The sequence below is a fragment of the Acanthamoeba castellanii genome, assembly GCF_000313135.1.
Source record: "Acanthamoeba castellanii str. Neff unplaced genomic scaffold scf7180000084645, whole genome shotgun sequence".
Taxonomy (NCBI): Eukaryota; Discosea; order Longamoebia; family Acanthamoebidae; genus Acanthamoeba; species Acanthamoeba castellanii.
Genome location: NW_004457313.1, coordinates 1,164,985 through 1,183,032, shown reverse-complemented (window position 1 = coordinate 1,183,032; position 18,048 = coordinate 1,164,985). Strand labels below are relative to the sequence as shown.

Sequence of the window (18,048 nt, the reverse complement as noted above, 5' to 3'; positions counted from 1 at the left end):
TTCGCGCTCCCCTTGCTCCAGAAAAATACGAAAATATAATTGGCAGTTTCTTTTTGTTTTCTCTTTTTTCTCTTTACACGCGTTCTCCACCAAGAATGGGTCGGTGGCTGATGCTGGCGCTGGCGCTGGCGCTGGCTATGCTGGTGCTGAGGCCGGCGGCTGCTGCTGAAGTGGAGTACCTCCTGGTATCGCAGCCTCACGACCTGCTGTCCACACTCGGCCTCGCCTCCGGCGCTGCGGCTGGTGCCCAGCCTCCCGTCGAGCATCTGCTCGTCCTCTTCCCTTCTTCCTCTTCTTCCACCGACGGCCGTGATAGACAGTACGTGCTCCTCCTTTTTTTTCCATTTATTTATTCTTTTATATAATTTCAATTTATTTATCATTTAATTATATTTATTAGTATCCTACTGTGCTGGGCAGGGTGGAGCGAGCCCAAGCGCTGGGGTGGGCTCTGCGCGAGGAGGCGCCGCGGGTGCGAGTAGCCCTCTGGACCACACGTGGGGGCGGCGACGACGCTGCTGTAGCGGAGGGTGGCGGCGGGGACGTCTTGCTCAGTCACCCATCGAAGTCCAGCTCCAGCCAGAAGCCACGCCTCCACCCGCGCAAGCCCACCAACTGGCTCCTTACCCTGCACAAGTGCGTATCCCCCACCACCACCACCACCACCGCCGCCACGAAGTGATGACGGTTGTCATCTTGATCGTCGCGCTTCCGCATGTATCCAGTAAAGCGGTGCTGTTCAGCCGCCCACAGGAGGATCGGGAGTGTCTGCTCTCGCCTCCGCCCGAAGAAGGTGCGCTTGCCGAGCTCTCTTGATATGATGGTGACGATGATGACGACGACGATAATGAGGTGGTGGTGACCAACTCCCACTCACTCGCTCGCTCACTCACTCACCGCACACGCGCCTGGGTTGTTTGCGGCTGTGCAGCCGAGGTGAGCTTTTACGAGGGCGCGCTGGACCCGTGGGAGGATCTCCTGCACTGGGCCAACACCAAGTGCCACACCGCGCGACTCCCCAACGGCCAACTCACTCCCCAGGTGCCCCCACAGTGCTTGCGTGTGCGCGTGCGTGTCTTGTGCGTGCGTGTCTCGTGTGCGTGTGCATGTGCGGTGTGCACGCTGATGAAGGAGAGCAGGGCGAGTACAAGCGGCGGTTGTCGGAGAATCTGTACGAGCCGGCAGAGGGGCAGACCGAGTGCGAGTACGTGGAGGGCGTGCCCACGCGCCGCGAGTTCCTCGACATGGTGTCCCACTCCAAGCCCGTCGTCTTCAAGGGCGCCCTCCACCGCGAGTCCTGGCCCGCCCTCCACAAGTGGACCAACGACTACCTCAGGTATAGTTATTTATTTATATTTATTTATGATATGATATTTATATTATTACTTTTACGTACCAATTATTGAATTTACTTTAATTTAAAATAATTTAATTCTGTTTATAATTTTACTACTGGGCAGTGAGCAGTTTGGGGAGAGCCGGGTGCATGTGAAGATCAGCCCCGACGGCGAGTTCGAGGGCTGCGAAGACGCCGGCCTGTGGGAGCCCACCGACTTCAAGCCCATCCCGGCTCGCGTGCTCGCCAAGCTCCAGTCCCCGGACAAGGTGGTCGTGCGACCAGCCAGCATCGAGGTACCGATCACAGCCAAAGCCCTCGTGTGTGTGGTGGTGTGTGTGTGGTGTGTGTGTGTGGAATGTATGGCATGTGTTGAGGAATGCGCATTTATTCGTATGTGAGTGTAGTTGAGATTCTCAGAGTTCCTGGAGCTGTTGAAGACCGAGGCCAAGGTGTCGTTCTACCTGGAGTACTGTTCGATCCCGTCGTCGCTGCCCCGCATGATGGCCGACATCGCCGACGGCTTTGCGTGGGCCGACTTCCTCGACCGGGCGATGACCAACATCTGGCTGGGCAATGGACGCACCCTCGGCAAGCTCCACTTCGATCCCTTCGACAACCTCCTCTGCCAGATCTGTACGCTCCTGTACTCTTTGTCTACTCCTTGGCAAAGCTTACATGCACACCGCACACACCGCACACACCGCACACACCGCACGACACACGACATACACAGCGGGGAGCAAGGAGCTGAAGCTGTTCCCGCCCTACCACAACGAAGAGCTCTACGAGGGGCACATCAGGGAGGCCGTGCTCTCGTTCGATCGCGACACGTCGACCTTCTCACGCAGCGTTCTCACCGAAAGCACGTCCATGGTAGCACCACCTTTGTGCGGCGTGTGCGTGTCTTGATCGAAACACAACTTACCCCGTGTGCGCAAGGTCATGAGTCCGGTGGACATTGTCAAGCCCGACCTGACGCGCTACCCGCTCTTCGCCCGCGCCAAGCCGCTCCAGTGCAACATCCACGCCGGCGACGTCCTCTACCTGCCCTCGTTCTGGTGGCACGAGGTGCAGTCCCGGCCCGACGAGCACCGACGCAACGTCGCCGTCAACTTCTGGTACCGGCCCTTCCTCGACAAAGAGTTCCCGTGCCCGTCGTGCCGCCTCTTCGTGAGCCCCCACTACGACCACCTCCTCCACAACCTCACCCCGACCCACAACAACGCCTCCGCCACCTTTGCCCACCACCACCTTCTTCCTCCTCACGAACCACTTCTTGTTGGTACCGCCTAAACTAAAATAAAATAAAAAACATCAAAAAATATAAAAGCTCGATATAAAAATAGGAATAAATCCAGCTATGTTTTTTAAATTGCAATTATATAAACAAAAAACACAAAAATAAACAATCACACGAAATTTTGTGCTTGTGTGCCTTCACGCTGAAGGCTTTGCCGCAGCAGCGGTGGTGGTGATGGTGGTTCGCCACCAGAGCTGGAGGAAGACGGAGAGGAGGAGCACGACGACAGCGGTCCACCAGGCCTTGAGGTTGAGGTCGCCCATGGCCCCGTCTGGTCGGCCGTTGATGTCCTTCCACCACTCGAAGAAGGGCGTGAGGAAGGTCTTGGGCGGCCGTCTGCTGCGCGCAATGATCGTCGCCGTCGGCAGCCGCTCGGCGATGGCCAGCGGCAGCCCGCCATCGCCGTCTTGGCCCTCTTCGAGCAGCAGGCGCTCGTCCAGGCCCGAGCCGCTGCCGCTCTGGTCGAGCCCGAAGATGGGCGCGAGCTGGCGCTGGAGGTGCGCGAGCTCGTCGTCGCGCTTGGCCAGGATGTCGTTGATGTGCTCCTTCTCCTTGCGCTCGCGGGCCAGCTGGGCCTCGATACGGTGGAGCTTGCCCTTGAGCCGCATCGCCTTCTCCTGCCAGCTCACCGGCTTCTTCTCGACCTCCTTCTCGCCCTCGCCATCCGCTGCCTCGCCCTTGCTCCGGCTCTTGTCCTTCACCGCCTTCTCCTCGCCGCTGTTCTGCTTCTGCTTCTTCTTCTCGTCGCCGTCGCAGTCGCCCGATGCCATCTTGTGAAGCCCGCCCTCCTGCCCAGCCAATGGGGACTCCCCATCAGCCCGTGCGGTCGTGCGCGGTGTGTGCGGTGCGCGTGTGCGGTGTGTGCGATGCGCGTGTGCGGCGAGTGCGGTGGTGTACCTTGTAGGAGCTGAGCTCGCGGCGCGCCTTCCTGTACTTGCGCTCGAGCTTCTTGATGTCGTCGCCGGTCTGGGTGAGGCCCTCGCGGGTGCGCGTCATCTCCCGCTCGCGCTCCTCCATCTCCCGGCTGCGCTCCTCCCACCGCCGCTCGAGCTCCTGCACCCGCCGCTCCTTGGCCTCCACCTCCCCGCGCAGCCGTTCCAGCTCGCCCGACGCCGGCGCGCCCACCACGCCGCTGCCGCCGCTCACCAACGAACCGCCGCCGCCCTTGGCCGCCGCCTTGTTGGCCGCCTTCTCCTCCTTCTTGTCCTTCTTGCGCAGCTTCTCCTCCAGGGCGCGCTGCCTGCGCTTCTCGTCCTCGACGCAGGTGCGGAGCTTGACGATCTGCTCCTCGAGCTCGCTCCGCTCGCGGCCCCGGTCGCGCTGCTCGTCGTCGCGCTCGCGCTCGCGCTCCTCGCGCATGCGTCGCTCGGCCTCGCGCCGCTCGCGCCGGGCCTCCTCCGCCGCCGCGCGCGCCTCGTCGAGCTCCTGCTTGAGCCGCTGGATCGTGTCCTCGCCCTCCTTGACCCTCCGCTCCAGCTCCAGCAGCTGCTGCTTCTTCTTCGACAGCGATCGGTCGCGCTTGGCACCGCCGCTCTTGACCTTGCCGCCGCCGCCGCCGCTGTTGGCGACTGGAAGCGGTGCCGACACGGTGGCCGCGATGGAGAAGTCGCTGCTCCCGATCGAGGCGGCATCAGAGTCGAAAGGGCTCTCGGAGCAGGTGGCGTCGAGGGTCAGCACCGGCCCCGACGCGATGATCGGGAAATCAAAGTCCGGCGTCTGCGCAACGACCGAGCGTCAGATACGACCGCACACGCACACGCACACGCACGGTACACACCTTTTCGGCTTTGTTGGCTTTTTGGGAGCGCTTGCCGGAGGATGAAGAAGGGGCCGGGGCGGCGGCCTTGGCCTGCTCCTGCGCGCGTCCGGCGTTGGCGCGCTCGCTCTTGACCTCGTCGGTGAGCCGCGTGATGATGTCCTCCATCTCGCACTCGCGCTTCCTGATCTCGTCGATCTCGCGCTCGCCGCGCCTGAACCGCTCCTCGGTGTCGCGCAGCCGGGCCTCCATGGCCTCGTGCTCGCGCGTGAGCGACTCCTCCTTATCGCGCCACCGCTTTCGCTCCTCCTCGGCCACGCCCGACTTCTCCCTGCGGGTCTCCTCCGCCTCCTTAAGGCTCTGCGTGAGCGTGGCCACCTTCTCCTTGAGGTCCTTGGCCTTCTTGATGGCTTCTTCGCATTCCTTGGTCCGCTTGCGGGCCTCGTCCTCCTTGATCCGCAGCCGCTCGCGCACCTCGTCGTAGTCCCTGAGCTTGTCCCTGGCCTCGCCCAGCTCCTTGGTCCGCTTGCGCAGGTCCTCCTCGACGTCCTTCGCCCGTTTGCGCGCCTCCTCCAGCTCCTTGCCCTTCGCTTTCGCGTCGTCTTCGCTTTCCTTCGCTCTTCGTCGGTAGTCCTCGGCCTCGCGCGCCACCTTCTCCCGCTTTCGGGCCTCCTCCTCCGCCCCCTTCACCTGCGCGTCGAGCGCCTTCTCCGCCCGCGCCTTCTCTTCCTTGAGCCGCGCGTTCTCGTCGGCCAGCGCCTTGGCCTTCTTCTTGGCCTCGTCGAGCTTGCTCTTCTTCTTCTGGTGCTTCTCGGCCAGCTTGGCCAGGTCCTTCCGCAGCTGCCGCTCCGCGGAGCTCGCTCCGCTGGCGCTGCCGTCGCTGCCGAGGCCGGTGGCCGATCGGGCCGAGGCCAGTGCGACGCTGCCCGCACCCCCGCCGAGGCCGCCGCTGAGCACGATCTTCGGGGGGCTCACGGCGGTGGTCGACTTACGCGACGACAGCGGGCCGGCCATGATGGGAATCTCGCGTGCGCTGCTGGACCGGTTCGAGGCCACGACAGAGGAGGCGGATGACGAAGAGGCCGAGGCCGAGGCCGAGCTGGCCAGCTTCACCCGCCGAGGCTCGTCGCCCTCGTGACCGCCAACGACGAGTTCGTCCATACCATCGGCGTCCATGTCGGAATCACCCTATTGGAATAGGGCAGGAACCGCAGAACGGCCAATCACAGGTCAGTTGCAACCAACAACACGTGTGCATTGGTCAATCACGAACGAGATCTGAGATAATCAACGTGGGTCGCGAATAAGGCACAACTTATCAACCAAGTGGCGGACGCACTACCACCCACTTGGCGTAGAGATATCACGGAAAATGATATAAACGGCGTTGGAGGAGAAGGAGGTCGTACGGTATCAGTGTAACACGAGGTGTCGGCCTCAGAGATGACGTCGGCTGTGCGCAGCTGGAACTCCTGCCCGTCGATGTCCAGCGTGTCCCTCCCCGCTCCCGTCTCACCCTGCGCCGGGCTGGCGGTGCTATCTCTGCGCCACACGAAAGAGAGAGAGAGAGAAACGAGAAGCGGGAAATGCACAGAGTGCACACACGCACACAGACGCTTGGAGTTAAAAAAAAAGGCACTGTACAGTCGCACCACCCGCCCGCCTGTATCGGCAAGGAACAACAACCCGCTCACGGGTCTCCGCCGGCGCACACTCATCTGGTGTGCACGAAGCTGAGCAGGGTCACCGCGCCGTTGGCCGCGAGCGGTCCCCGTGCCGCCGCAGCGCCTTCTCTCCCTCCCACTCCCCCCGCCGGGTGGTTGTGTGGGCACCTCAGGATGAACTTGCCGTTGAACTTGAGCCACGACGCCTTCAGGTTCAGCTGCAGCGTAGGTGCGTGGTGAGTCGCCGATGTCGTTGTGTGTTTCGCGGCGGCAGGGGTAGGGGGTACCATGAGCACGGGTGGGTTCTTCTTGCCGAGAGCGAGGTTGTGGTTGGACTGCTGGCCCTCCTTGGCGAAGGCGGCCAGGTCCAGGGTCTCCTTGCCCACCTTCGACTTTTTGTCATCCTGCCCACCACAACCAATTAATGGTTGGATGATTGTTTGAAATAAATAAATAAAATAAACAATTAATAAATGATAAATCAACAGAACGATCGCGCGTGGTAATGGGAGACCCACCCGTATGTAGAAGGCAATCTTCTTGCTTTCGAATTGTTGTGCGGCGTCTTGCGCCATGCTGGCATCAATCGTGAATCTGTAGTCGAAGTTGGCAGTTCCATCGTGCACCACGGCCGCCTCTGATTCGCCCCTGTTTGATTTCCTCTTGCCCTTGCTCCACGCCAACCTCACCTCTCTGCCATTCAGCTTGGAGGGCAGATTGAGGACTCGCAGCGCTTCCACCTCGAATTTGACCTTCACCTTGTTCTTCTTTTTCCCAAACATTTTGTGTGTTAATGGCGCCTTTGGAGGTCTGCACCTCTCCTCCTCCACTGTCACGTCGTCACCTATGAATGCTGAAGATCCTGAAGATGATCTAACGTGGCAGGGAACTGCGGCCTCTTGGATGACGTCAGCAATCGACCAGCGTTTCTCTCAGAATTTCAGTTGAGTTATGTAGCCTATTGAGGTGTTACCGCGCAACACTTAAGGGCACTTGGAGCCACCCAATGGCATACATCGTGAATGTGGTGTGGCGGGAGAGCCTAGACCTCGACCTAGACCCCTCCCCTGCCACGGCCACCACCTCGGCCGCCTCGGTAGCCGCCACCGTCGCCACGGCCCCTCCCGCCTCGGTAATCGCCGCGGCCGCCTCGGTCGCCGCCCTCGCCACGGCCCCTACCGCCACGCGGACCACCGCGACCACGGCCACGACCTCGAGCCGCGGCGCCCTGCTTGGGAATGGGCGCGTTCTCCTGCACCATGTCGATCACCTGCGCACCAGCACATCACATGACCACCATCAGCCAGCGCATCGCACCACCGCACCACTCTCAGCTCCGTGAGAGACATGGTCTCAGGAGTGTGAAGATAAAAAAAAGATAGAAGGTTCTTGAATAGACGACAAAGGTGGGTGGCACGACAAACGGACACAGACACATACACGCCACCAGCACTGCATGACCATTCATCGTTTTCCAGTATGAGCAAGGGCGCTGTACCTCATCGGGTATGCACAAGTACTTGATAGTGTTTCCACGAATATAGCACTGAGGAATCCTCCAAAATCTCTCTCCATCCTAGAGCACCGCGACGAACGGTAAGTCGACGTGGGTGAGATGACACTCACAGCGGGGTGCGTACTCTGGATGTGCAGATAACGTCGCGCAAGTTGATGTTCATCCATCCGTCGCAGTTCACCAGGTGCCCATTGTACGTCTCTCCGTTCTTCAACTCCACCAGCTTCACAACGATCAATTAATTATTGCGCAGATTTGGGGGGGGGGCAAAATCGATTGGACGTACCATGGGGTGGCCGACCGAGGTCTGAAGCAGTGATAGCGGCAACTACGCACGTAAATTCAAGCATTAATTTGCAGCTCATGCTAACATCCATTCAAGCTAGCGCGTACCATCTTCGTGGCCTGTCTCTCTGTGTGATCTAAATTCGAATCGATGGACCGTTCGCGCCTTTTTCAGACGATGAGAAAAGCCACCATTTCTCGTTTTGCTTTTCTATTGACTCCGCTTGACTGTCGACTGGAAACCGCGCTGGCGACAAAGTCAGAAGGTACACGGTGAGGCTGTGAGCCAGATTTTTGATCAGTACACACAATTGGATGAAGATGCGCTGCGCTGTGATCGTCGCCCTCCTCTGCCTCGCCTCCCTGGCCCTCTTCGCCAATGCCGCCAACCTGCTCGAAGTGAGCAAGACTGTGGAGGCTGGTCCTAAGACCGGCGTGTACACTGTCACGATTGGCTACAAGGTTATCGGTGCGCCTGGTCGCGTGGCCAACGTCAACATCGCTGATTCGCTCCCTGAGGAACTTGATCTCGTCTCTGGTGACCTCGTTGTGAAGGCTGAGGATGTATGCTCGCCCCCTTCATTTATTTAATTCACCAAGATTTTTGGATTCTAACCCTGGCCGCTCAGCCCTCGACCGAGGAGTGGTATTACCACTCGTACCAGGTGAAGAACAAGAACGTGCACCTCACCATTGCTGAGCCCGAGGCCGTCGTGGAGCTCCCTCCCGCCGAGGTGAGCTACACCACTGGTGGCAACGCCGTCAGCACTGTCAGCACCGACGCTGTCCCCCTCGTGATTGGTGTCCCCTTCCCCAAGGGCACTTTGTACGCCTTCCTCCTCGCCACGGTTGCCTCCCACCGTGTGGTTTCTGATCTCCCCTCCATCACATCTCCTTCTCGAATGCAGCAACCTCACTCCCGTGATCGCGTTCTTCACGCTCGCGCTCCCCGTCCTGGCTGCCGTCTACCTCATCCCGTATTTCAGCACCTCGCAGCTCAAAAAGAGGAAGTAAATGGATGGAGGAAAACGAAAACAAATCAAGCAGAGAACGAACGGAAGAGCGGCGGGGACGATGAAAGATGTGGTGTGGTCGTCTATTTAATGAAGTCTCCACTTCACATCCAAAAGGTGATTGAATTGCAGGAAGAACGGGAGGGAAAATAAATTATCATAGAGAGAAAGATGATGTTGTGCTGTGTTTATGTTTACGAGGAGTGGTTGCCGAGCGCCCTCTGTGGCGCCGCAAGAGGATACATTTGCGACATGTACACGCAGACCCACCTTGAGGAGGAAGGGCAAAAAGTAAGATCTTTCTGCTTCGACAACTTCATGTGTGTGCGTGTGTGCGGGGGGGGGTGCATACATGAGCCAGCAGCAGACGATAGCGGTAACGGCCACCGTGCGGTTAAGACTGCAAAAACAAGGGAATCGTCGTGAGGATCGATTCCTTGCGATGATTCATGATTCCTTCCATTCCCATCAAACATGCCGTTAACGGCCAACGTACGCCTTGTCTGGGCCGGGAACGAAGAGGAAGGAGATGATGCCAACGATCAGGGCAACGGCGGAGCCCACGGCGACAGGAAGGAACATCATCTTGGGCGAGAGGGTGTGGAAAATTGATCGATCTGATGTTGGCTTCAATCTTCGCCCCCCTTCTTCTCTCCGGAAAATGCCGTGGCGACTTCTGCTCTCCTTGTTGGCATTCCCCATTTAAGCGCGCTGCTGACGTGTCCTGCCTGTCCGAGCCAACCGAGCTACAACACCTCGTGTAAGCCGCTTCTGCTGGATCGCTGGCGGACCGAGGGCCTGGTGCGAGTGATGACATTGTTGGCCTTGGCCACGGGGATCACCTCCGCAACCAGCTCCATCGGCAGGTGCTCGTGTGCTATGTCGGACACAGTGCGGTTGGTCCCATCCACCACCTTGTGCCTACGCGCCGCCGCCGCCACCACAAAGCACACGATGAGTAACCCACGCGTTGAATGAAGCGTGGGAGGCGCGCAACTTGTGCAGCATCTCTACAGCGTCTTTTGTGTTGATGGTCCTTCGCTGGTCGTTTGCTGCAAACGTGGCCAAATCTTGGCACACAGACTTGAAGAAAGAGTCCACACTGAAGAAGGTGCGCACGTCACGATGATCAGGCTAACGCATGTGTGGACAAAAGGTGTGTGGTCCCGTACCCTTCGTTCAACTGCTCGTAGGCGTCAGGAGCGACTTTGATGCCCGGATCCATCTGCCTGACGAACTCGCCAAACAGCTGCTTGTTGAGGAGCTTGGCAAAGAGCGACGACCTGCACGCAAACACGAAATAGAGACACGCTTCAGCACGCGCACTCGCATGGTACCGCACAACACGACTTGCGTGCCGGTTAGCAAGGGGCCAACGCGTACGAGTAAACTCGTTTGGCCTCTTCCGCATCGTGCTTGTTGCCGCTCTCTGGCCGCTCGCTTTGCTGCTTCAGGGCTCTCTTGCGCTGCTTGGCCGGACTTCCCGCAACGGCACGCTTCTCTCCTTCTCCCACCCCCTCTTCTTCATCGTCTTCATCGCGATCTTCTTCCTCCGTTTTCTCCGCTTCCTCTTCCACTGTCGCCGCCATCGGCTTCGCAGGCGCCACATGCCGTGGAGTCGACGATGGTGGTGGGCCGGCCGCCGTTGGCGCAGCATCAGTCGCCACAGTCTTGGCTTGCGCGGGAGGAAAGCTCTGTCGCGAAGGTCGTCGGCGCAAGCCCGATGCTCGCACCGCCGCGGGGAACGGTGTCGTGGCTGCGACACTGGTGCTCGCTCCGCTGCTGTTACGCGTCGCGGTGGGCAAGGAGAGCCTCTTCTTGATCGATGGCGCGGCGTCCGACGTCGCTCGAGCACCACTCACCCCGCCGCCTTTCCCCCCGGCATCGTCCATGACCGCCTGGCTTCGCTTGCGCTTGTGCGTGGCCGGAGAGAACGGCGAAGGCGGTGGTCGCGGCATGGCGGCGGCGAGAAGCGAAGACGCGGAGGGCGGCAACGGCGACGAGGACGGTGGTGGCGCCTCCTGTCTCGCGACGATGTGCGGTGGCATGTACAAGAGCGGCCGTGGCGAGGAAAAGCGACGCTGGGTCAGGGCCATGGCCATCGCTGGCGTGAGCAAGGCGCGCGGCGACGAGGCCACTGTGGTCGGCGTCGTGGCGGTCGACGTTGAAGCTGAAGATGGCGATGGTCGTGCCGCTGGTGGTCGCAACAGAGGAGATGAAGAGGGCGTACTGGACCACGGAGTCGACGAGGAAGGCGAGAGGGTGGGCGAGCGGGGCGGTGACCGGCGCTGCCACTCGGCTGTGGTGGTTGGTGCAGGTGCCGGGCGCGCATAGGGCTGTGTTGGTGTGAGCGGAGACGATGGCGGGGATGACATTTTGCTTGATGTAAAAATCGCAATTAGATAATGAAAAGAAAAGTGCCAGGTGATAAACCCTTGTTGGAACAAGGAGCGCGAACCTACTCCTCAAAGAACTGATGCCTGGCGGTTGTCTGATCGAGATGTGCGTTTGGCTCTTTAGTTTTATCCGTTTCGCTTTCTTCTGTAAATTTTGAATTTCTTTTTTTTTCTTCGATAGGAAACGGAGGAAGGTTGTTTTGATTGATGTATGGTTACAGCTGGTGGGCCGGAAGCCGGTGCCGATGTAGAGTACAGAAGCCGGTGTAGAGTACAGAAAAGAGCTTTAGGCGATGTGTTCGATGTCCTCATCGCCGACCTGCTTGTCGAAGTAGGCCAGCACGTCCTCGACGAGCGGACGCTTGGCCGCATCGGCGTGCCAGCACTTCTTCATCATCTTCTTGAAGTCGAGTGGGCAGTCGTTGGGGATCTGCGGCCGCTTGCCCTCGAGCACGTCGAGCGAGACGCCCATGAAGTTGCGCCCGGCGTAGGGTTGCTTCCGCGTCAGCACCTCCCACATGATCACGCCGAACGAGAACACGTCGGCCTTCTCGTCGTACTTCTCGCCGCGGAGGACCTCGGGCGCGGTCCAGCAGGGCGTGCCGCAGCGGGTCATGGTCGCGTTCTCCTCCTTGATGCGCGCGAACCCGAAGTCGGCCACCTTCACGTTCCAGTTCTCGTCGACCAGCAGGTTCGACGGCTTCAGGTCGCGGTGCACGATCACCGGGTGCAGCGAGTGCAGGTAGTTGATGCCCAGCACCGCCGATCGCAGCACCTTGAGCTTGAGCCGCCACGGGAGCTTGATGGCGTTGTTGCCCAGGATGTCCTTGAGCGAGCCCTGCTTGACGAACTCGGTCACGATGCACAGGTTGGGCTTCTTGACGCAGGCGCCGATGAAGAGCACGATGTTGGGGTGGTGCAGCTCCGACAGGAAGGCCATCTCCGCGCGGAACTCGAGCATGCGCCGCTCGTCCAGCTTCTGCTTGATGAACCGCTTCACCGCCACCTCGACGCCCTTCCACTTGCCGCGGTAGACCACGCCGTACGACCCGAGGCCGATCTGCTTGCCCACCTGGATCTCGTTGTAGTCGATGATCCACCGGCACAGGTTGGCCGACGTGAGGAAGTTATCCTCCTTGAACATCATTCCCTCGCCGACGAACTGCTGCACCTCGCCGTTGCTCGACGTCGCCGACACGGCGCTCATATCCTTGATTTGGTCGTCGTCGCCGTTCTTCTTGCCCTTGCCGCGCGGCGTGGTCGCCTTGTCCGAGCCGGAGCCGGTCGACGGGGTGGTGTTGGACGGCAGCTCGATGTCCTTGGACACGCCGCCGAAGAAGCGGCCCTCGAGCCCACGGGCCTTGAGCTCGAACAGCTTGGAGCCCTGGGGCGCGTCGGGCATCTCGAACTTGCCCAGCGAGGCCATGCGGTTGGTCTCCCGGGCCAAGTCGGTGTCCTTTACCTTTAAGAAGGCGGCGTGACTCATCAGGATCTGGCCGCCGTGGGTGAGCGCCGTGATGCGCGCCGCGGCGTTGACCGCCGGGCCGATGTACTCGACGCGCCGGGTCATAGGGTCGCGCACCATGCGCGGGGTGCCGACGTGGACGCCCATGCGCACGCGCAGGCCCTTGTAGAGCACGCGGTCATCGGTGTCGCCCCACTCCTCGGCCGCGCCCGGGTGGTCCAGCAGGGCCTCGGGCCACTCGACCTGGAGCAGCTCCTGCTGCACCTCCATGCACCAGCTGAGCGCGTCGATGGTGTTCTGGAAGGCCATGCAGAACGAGCCCTCGCCCGAGTTGCGGTCGCGGATGAACACCACCTCGTAGCCGCGGTGCTTCTTGAGCACCGTGCGGAGGGTGTCGTTGTGCAGCAGCGTGGCGTCGCGCATGGCCGATGGGTTGAACTCCCAGAGCGACGCGGCGCGCGTGATGTCGGTGAACACGATAGTCACCTCGCCCTCGGGCGCGCGGATGCCGCCGGCCGCCGCCGCGGCCTGGTTGGCGGACATGTTCTTGGAGTTGTTCGACGAGCCGGACTTGTTGGACGAGTTGCCCGACGTGGAGCCGCTCGTGTTGGAGGGCATGGTCCACGAGCCGTAGATGTTGGGCTTCGGCCCCGAGTTGCCCGACGAGGACGACCCGGTCTTGGAGGTGTAGGTCGCGCTGTTGCCGGTGGTGTCACCGTTCATCGAGCTGAGGCGGGTCATGATCTCGAGGAACGTCGGCCTGATCGTCGGGTCCGAGTGCCAGCAGTTGACGATCAGCTCCTCGTACTCGACCGGGCAGCTGCCCGAATCGGGCATCTTGGGCCGAATCCCGTCCCTGATCACTGCCACCGCCACAGCCGCGGGACTAAATACCAGTGAGAAAAAAGATCGTTAGAATGCGAGTTATGCGCGGGGTGTGCGGTGGTGTGTGTGTGCGGTCGCAGTGTGTGCGCACCTCATGCCAAAGTAGGGCTGCTCGCGGGTGAGGAGCTCCCAGAGGATGACGCCAAAGGAGTACACGTCGGCGAGAATGAAGTCCACATCGGTCACCTCGTTGAGGATCTCGGGCGCCGTCCAGTGGACGCTGCCGGCGATGTCCTTGGTGCCGCCCTTCTTCATGTCCTCCTTGAACTTGGTGAGACCAAAGTCGGAGACCTTGACGTTCCACTTGGAGTCGAGCAGCAGGTTGAGCGATTTGAGGTCGCGGTGCACGATGCCCGACGAGTGCAGGAAGTGCATGCCCTTCGAGCCTTGGTACGCCATCTTGGCCTTCAGCGCGAATGGAATGTCCGGAATGAGCTCATTGTGCAGCAACTGCGTCGACAAGAATGAGGGATTTGGTAAGGGATCAGTTTCTCTTCGGCAGAAGAAGAGATTAGGGGGGGGGGAGCGTACGTCGAACAAGGAGCCGAGGGCCATGTACTCCATGACGATGCACATCTTGGGAGCCTTGGTCGACGCGGCCATGAACAGCACCACGTTGGGATGCCTCAACGCCGTCATCACGCGCACCTGCCGAATAGATACCCCACCGAGGTGAGCATGTGTGCTCGTGTCGTGTCGTGTCGTGTCGTGTCGTGTCGTGTCGTGTCGTGTCGTGTCGTGTCGTGTCGTGTCGTGTCGTGTCGTGCGTACCTCGTCCTTGAAGTTCTTTTCCATCTCCTTGGTGAACTTTTCCGAAGCCATGACCTTGACGGCGACCTCGGTGCCCTTCCACACGGCCTTGTTGACCTCGCCGAAGCCGCCGGCGCCCAGCTGTTCGCCGACCTCGAGCTCGTCGTAGTTGATCTCCCAGTCGTCGTTAGAGTTGCTCTTCCGCTTGAGACACACGATGAGGCCGACGATGAAGGCCAGCAGCAGACACAAGATGACCGCCACAACCGGAATGATCACAGCTACACCAATTTCAGGTCAGCGTGTGTCGTGTCGTGTTGTGTCGTGTGTGTCGTATGTGATCAACGTACCAAGGACGATGACTGTCGAGTCCGAGCTGGATGACGAGATGTCGGTCTCGCAGTACTTTCCGGTCTTGTCGGCATTGCACACGCACTCGTTGGCGACGCAGAGGCCGGCGTCGGAGCACACCGTGCCGCCGATGATGCAGTTGTAGTAGGAGCTCACCGCCACGCCCTCGCAGGTGAAATTCTTCTGCAGGTTCCAGAACCGCTTCATCAGGGTCCGCGACGACGAGGTCAGCACGAAGCCCTGGCGTTCGGCGATCTGCTGGGACGCGGTGTTGTTGAGCGCCCAGACGAAGAAGCTGGACAGGGCCTCGGCCTTGCTGCAGTCCTGCATCGTCGACTGGCGGTAGATGAACGAGCCGAAGGTCGAAATGGGCCAGCTGCTCTCGCCCGTCACTGCATACGCCCATCGCACCGCGTCTATCAGTTTTGCCGCATTGGGTGCGTTTGCATGTGGGAGACGCACCAGAGGTGAGCGCGTTAAAGGGGAGACTGTCCAAGGAGCCGCTGGCCAGATACTCCTCCAGCGCGTTCTTCACTGTGTCGTCCGAGGCCGCCACCGTCTTGTTATTGACGCTCAGCGCCGCGGCTTGGGTCGTGCGCGTCTACACGGGATAACATAAAGTTGGTGCGGCGCGGTGTCAGCCAAGGTCAGATAAGGTGAAATGCACATGGACTGCTTGCTTACCAGGGAGATGTCGTAGAGCTGCCAGAAGGCAAACGAATAGGAGTTGGCGTTGAGGAGCGGCATCACACCGTCCGCGGCGGTTGTGACGAGCGACCGGTTGGTCGACTGGACCGGGAAGCTCGGGTTGGTGGAGCTGCTCACGAAGTCGCTGAATCCGGGGACGTTGGCCCGCAGCACGGACACGAACAGCTGGGTGAGGGTCGAGCTGATGTTCTGGGTGGCCACCAGAATCGGCTGGCTGGGCAGATTGTTCACGACCTCCTCCGAGTTGAGGGCCTTGATGCGGTCATCGTCCCACATCGATATGTTGCCTATTGTGTTGTGAAAACGGCAGAGGTGAGTTTTTTTTTGCATTTGCAGAATGAATGCGCTCAGGCGTGTGTGATGCATATTGGCACGCACCCAAATAGATGGCAGCAATCGTTTCATAGTCCAGCACCAGATCCAAGCCTTTCAGCTCCGGCACGTTGTATCCTGGCATCAGCCGCGACAATTATGTCAGCCAAGTGGGTGTGGTCCGCAGCGTGTGTGCGGTGGTGTGTGCGTGTGCCACCTACCGGGAACGATGGCGAACACGGTGACGGGGAGGAGCGCGGCGTCGCGCATCTGGCTGACCCAGGACGAAGACAGACCGTTGTTGGTGGCGCCGAAGTCGGAGTCGTAGGTGATCAGCTGCTGCTTGGCGGCGTTGGCGGTGGTCTGGTAGAACTTGAGCTTGGTCGTGGTCGAGCTACGGGCGACGGCGAACGAGGTGTAGAGCGGGAGCGAGGGACCCGAGCCCAGGAGGAAGTTGGTCGTGTAGGCCTGCGCGCCGTTGCACCGGACAGTCGCAAGTAGGTCGATCAACTTCTTGCGGTAGGTGACGTCGAGCGGCACGAAGTTGAGGTCGATCATCACCTGCGACGCCCTGTTCGTTTATGAAGAACGGCCAACACAGTTGGTTTTCATGATCTCATAGGCAACCACGGTTGATGAGGAACTGGGTTGAAGTGAGATGACGCACGCATCGTTGGTGTGCACCCAGGCGACGAAGTTGAGCAGTTCGAGGATGTTGGTGCAGTCGAAGGTGGTGACGTTGCGGTTCATGGAGAAGAAGGACATGTACGGCATGGGCCAGCTGTCGGTTCCATTGCCGTCAAAGATGTCGATTGCGAAGTTGTTTTCCGCCAGCTCGGTGATGTAGTCAGCCATGGCCGACTGCACGGACTCCGTCGTGGGCGCCACAGTGGTGCCGGCCTGGTTGACCATGTGGGCGTAGGGGAGACTGTAGTTCACGGCGTCGTAGTAGTTGACAAACGTGATCGAGTAGGTGTTGTTCTGCATATCGTCAGGCGAACGTGTCGTGAGTTAATGGAGTGTGCGGCGCCTCGCACAAACACTCTAGCTCAAGCTTTTCGGGCCGAGATGACGGTACCTTAACCCAGGTCACACGCGCAGAACCGCTCGAACCGGCCGCTTGCCCGGTGGTGTTGTCGGGGAACATGAGGGCGAAGGTGTCGTTGGCCGCGGCCAGGGCGTCTGCGAATTCTTGGCTGAAGCTGGAGAGGGCGCCCTTGAAGACGGCCGGTACGCTGATGCCGGCGTTGTCCGAATAGCCCACCAGGATGGGCTGGTGCGGGAGCAGAGCCTTGACGGCGTCCGTGTTGGGCGCCTTGATGGCCGCATCGTCCCAGTACCGGATGGCGCCGCAGTAGATCAGCCCGAGGGCGTGCCGGTCCAGAACCTGTTTGCGCGATATAATCGAGTGGCTCGCTTAGTAACACTTCTGGGGATCATCCCCCACCAATGGCGTGCGACAAAAAGCCGGAGCTCGATCGGGGTTGGCGGAGTTTTAGTATCATACCAGGTGGGTGTTGTTCGGCAGCTCGGGGACGTTGTAGCCCATCACGAGGGCCTGGCCCACGAGGGGGAACTGGGCAAGGTCGCCGTAGGTGGCCGCCTGGGCTGCGGGGATGGCTCGGTCCAAGCTGATGAAGTCCTGCGTGGGGTGACAACATGGCGAAGTTTGAGAATCTTGTCTTTTTCGGACCTGACTGTGTGCAGCAAGCTGTGTGGCATACCGCTTCGCCGTTGGTGTAGGCCGTCAAGGCCGGGTTGGTGCCCACCGAGCCGTAGGTGATGCTACGCACACGGGTCGGAGATAAAACACGTGTTAGAACGCGTGTGTGATCAACCGGCCGAACGAAAGAACCACGCCCATCGATGAGTGGGCACAAAAATAGAAAAGGCGGCCGCGAGGTGGCGGTTTGGTACCTGACATCGTCCCTGGTGAAGAGGTAGCTCTTGACCCAGGCATCGTAGACGGGCTGGGCACTCGAGGTGCCGGCCCCGTAGAGGTTGACTCCGTTCGCGGCCCCTACTTTGTGTACACGAACATAGAAACCGCCCCGAACGCCCGGCGTGAGCTACAAAATCATCTGACCACGGCGGACATCTTTCGACGTTTCCGGCTTTCTTGATCTTGAGAAGATGAGGTCGGGGCAGGTACCGTCATGGAACATGAACAATAGAAGGACGCCCACAATAACGCTGTAGAAGACCTTCATGATGTGGTCGGGTGGGTGCAAGAAGGACACGAGCCCGGTGGTGGGTAAAGGCCGCTAGGCTTGCGTGTGTTGGTGTGTTGGGGACGGGGGAAGGAGGA

The 18,048-nt window shown here is 60.1% G+C and overlaps 6 protein-coding genes and 1 pseudogene across 6 annotated transcripts; 3 read left to right on the top strand and 4 right to left on the bottom strand.

Annotated features, from left to right (window-relative positions):
* Positions 1 to 95: 95 nt before the first annotated feature.
* On the top strand, positions 96 to 2,632 carry ACA1_097190 (phospholipase A2, group IVB, putative; the record flags this gene model as incomplete). The annotated part of the gene is made up of 9 exons (XM_004335000.1): positions 96 to 319; positions 421 to 636; positions 726 to 793; positions 932 to 1,041; positions 1,140 to 1,336; positions 1,461 to 1,632; positions 1,744 to 1,972; positions 2,073 to 2,212; positions 2,279 to 2,632. 9 exons carry the CDS (start codon positions 96 to 98, stop codon positions 2,630 to 2,632), a joined length of 1,710 nt encoding a protein of 569 aa, XP_004335048.1.
* Positions 2,633 to 2,776: 144 nt separating this feature from the next.
* Positions 2,777 to 6,841, bottom strand: ACA1_097180 (uncharacterized protein; the record flags this gene model as incomplete). Its single annotated transcript, XM_004334999.1, has 7 exons — positions 2,777 to 3,427; positions 3,537 to 4,355; positions 4,417 to 5,583; positions 5,805 to 5,937; positions 6,228 to 6,277; positions 6,347 to 6,463; positions 6,578 to 6,841. The coding sequence occupies 7 exons, from the start codon at positions 6,839 to 6,841 to the stop codon at positions 2,777 to 2,779; spliced, it is 3,201 nt and encodes a 1,066-aa protein (XP_004335047.1).
* Positions 6,842 to 7,113: 272 nt separating this feature from the next.
* Positions 7,114 to 7,864, bottom strand: ACA1_097170 (LSM domain containing protein; the record flags this gene model as incomplete). The annotated part of the gene is made up of 4 exons (XM_004334998.1): positions 7,114 to 7,329; positions 7,558 to 7,635; positions 7,700 to 7,798; positions 7,862 to 7,864. The coding sequence occupies 4 exons, from the start codon at positions 7,862 to 7,864 to the stop codon at positions 7,114 to 7,116; spliced, it is 396 nt and encodes a 131-aa protein (XP_004335046.1).
* A 317-nt stretch (positions 7,865 to 8,181) lies between these two features.
* On the top strand, positions 8,182 to 8,874 carry ACA1_097160 (uncharacterized protein; the record flags this gene model as incomplete). The annotated part of the gene is made up of 3 exons (XM_004334997.1): positions 8,182 to 8,424; positions 8,490 to 8,686; positions 8,769 to 8,874. The coding sequence occupies 3 exons, from the start codon at positions 8,182 to 8,184 to the stop codon at positions 8,872 to 8,874; spliced, it is 546 nt and encodes a 181-aa protein (XP_004335045.1).
* A 745-nt stretch (positions 8,875 to 9,619) lies between these two features.
* ACA1_097150 (uncharacterized protein) lies at positions 9,620 to 10,975 on the bottom strand (the record flags this gene model as incomplete). Its single annotated transcript, XM_004334996.1, has 3 exons — positions 9,620 to 9,794; positions 10,046 to 10,156; positions 10,257 to 10,975. 3 exons carry the CDS (start codon positions 10,973 to 10,975, stop codon positions 9,620 to 9,622), a joined length of 1,005 nt encoding a protein of 334 aa, XP_004335044.1.
* ACA1_097140 lies at positions 10,908 to 11,207 on the top strand (annotated as a pseudogene).
* A 348-nt stretch (positions 11,208 to 11,555) lies between these two features.
* Positions 11,556 to 17,950, bottom strand: ACA1_097130 (serine/threonine kinase; the record flags this gene model as incomplete). The annotated part of the gene is made up of 15 exons (XM_004334995.1): positions 11,556 to 13,620; positions 13,711 to 14,069; positions 14,151 to 14,267; positions 14,391 to 14,650; positions 14,720 to 15,112; positions 15,183 to 15,321; positions 15,405 to 15,715; positions 15,807 to 15,878; positions 15,962 to 16,311; positions 16,408 to 16,721; positions 16,819 to 17,127; positions 17,248 to 17,382; positions 17,465 to 17,525; positions 17,658 to 17,760; positions 17,893 to 17,950. The coding sequence occupies 15 exons, from the start codon at positions 17,948 to 17,950 to the stop codon at positions 11,556 to 11,558; spliced, it is 5,046 nt and encodes a 1,681-aa protein (XP_004335043.1).
* Between the last annotated feature and the right edge of the window lie 98 nt (positions 17,951 to 18,048).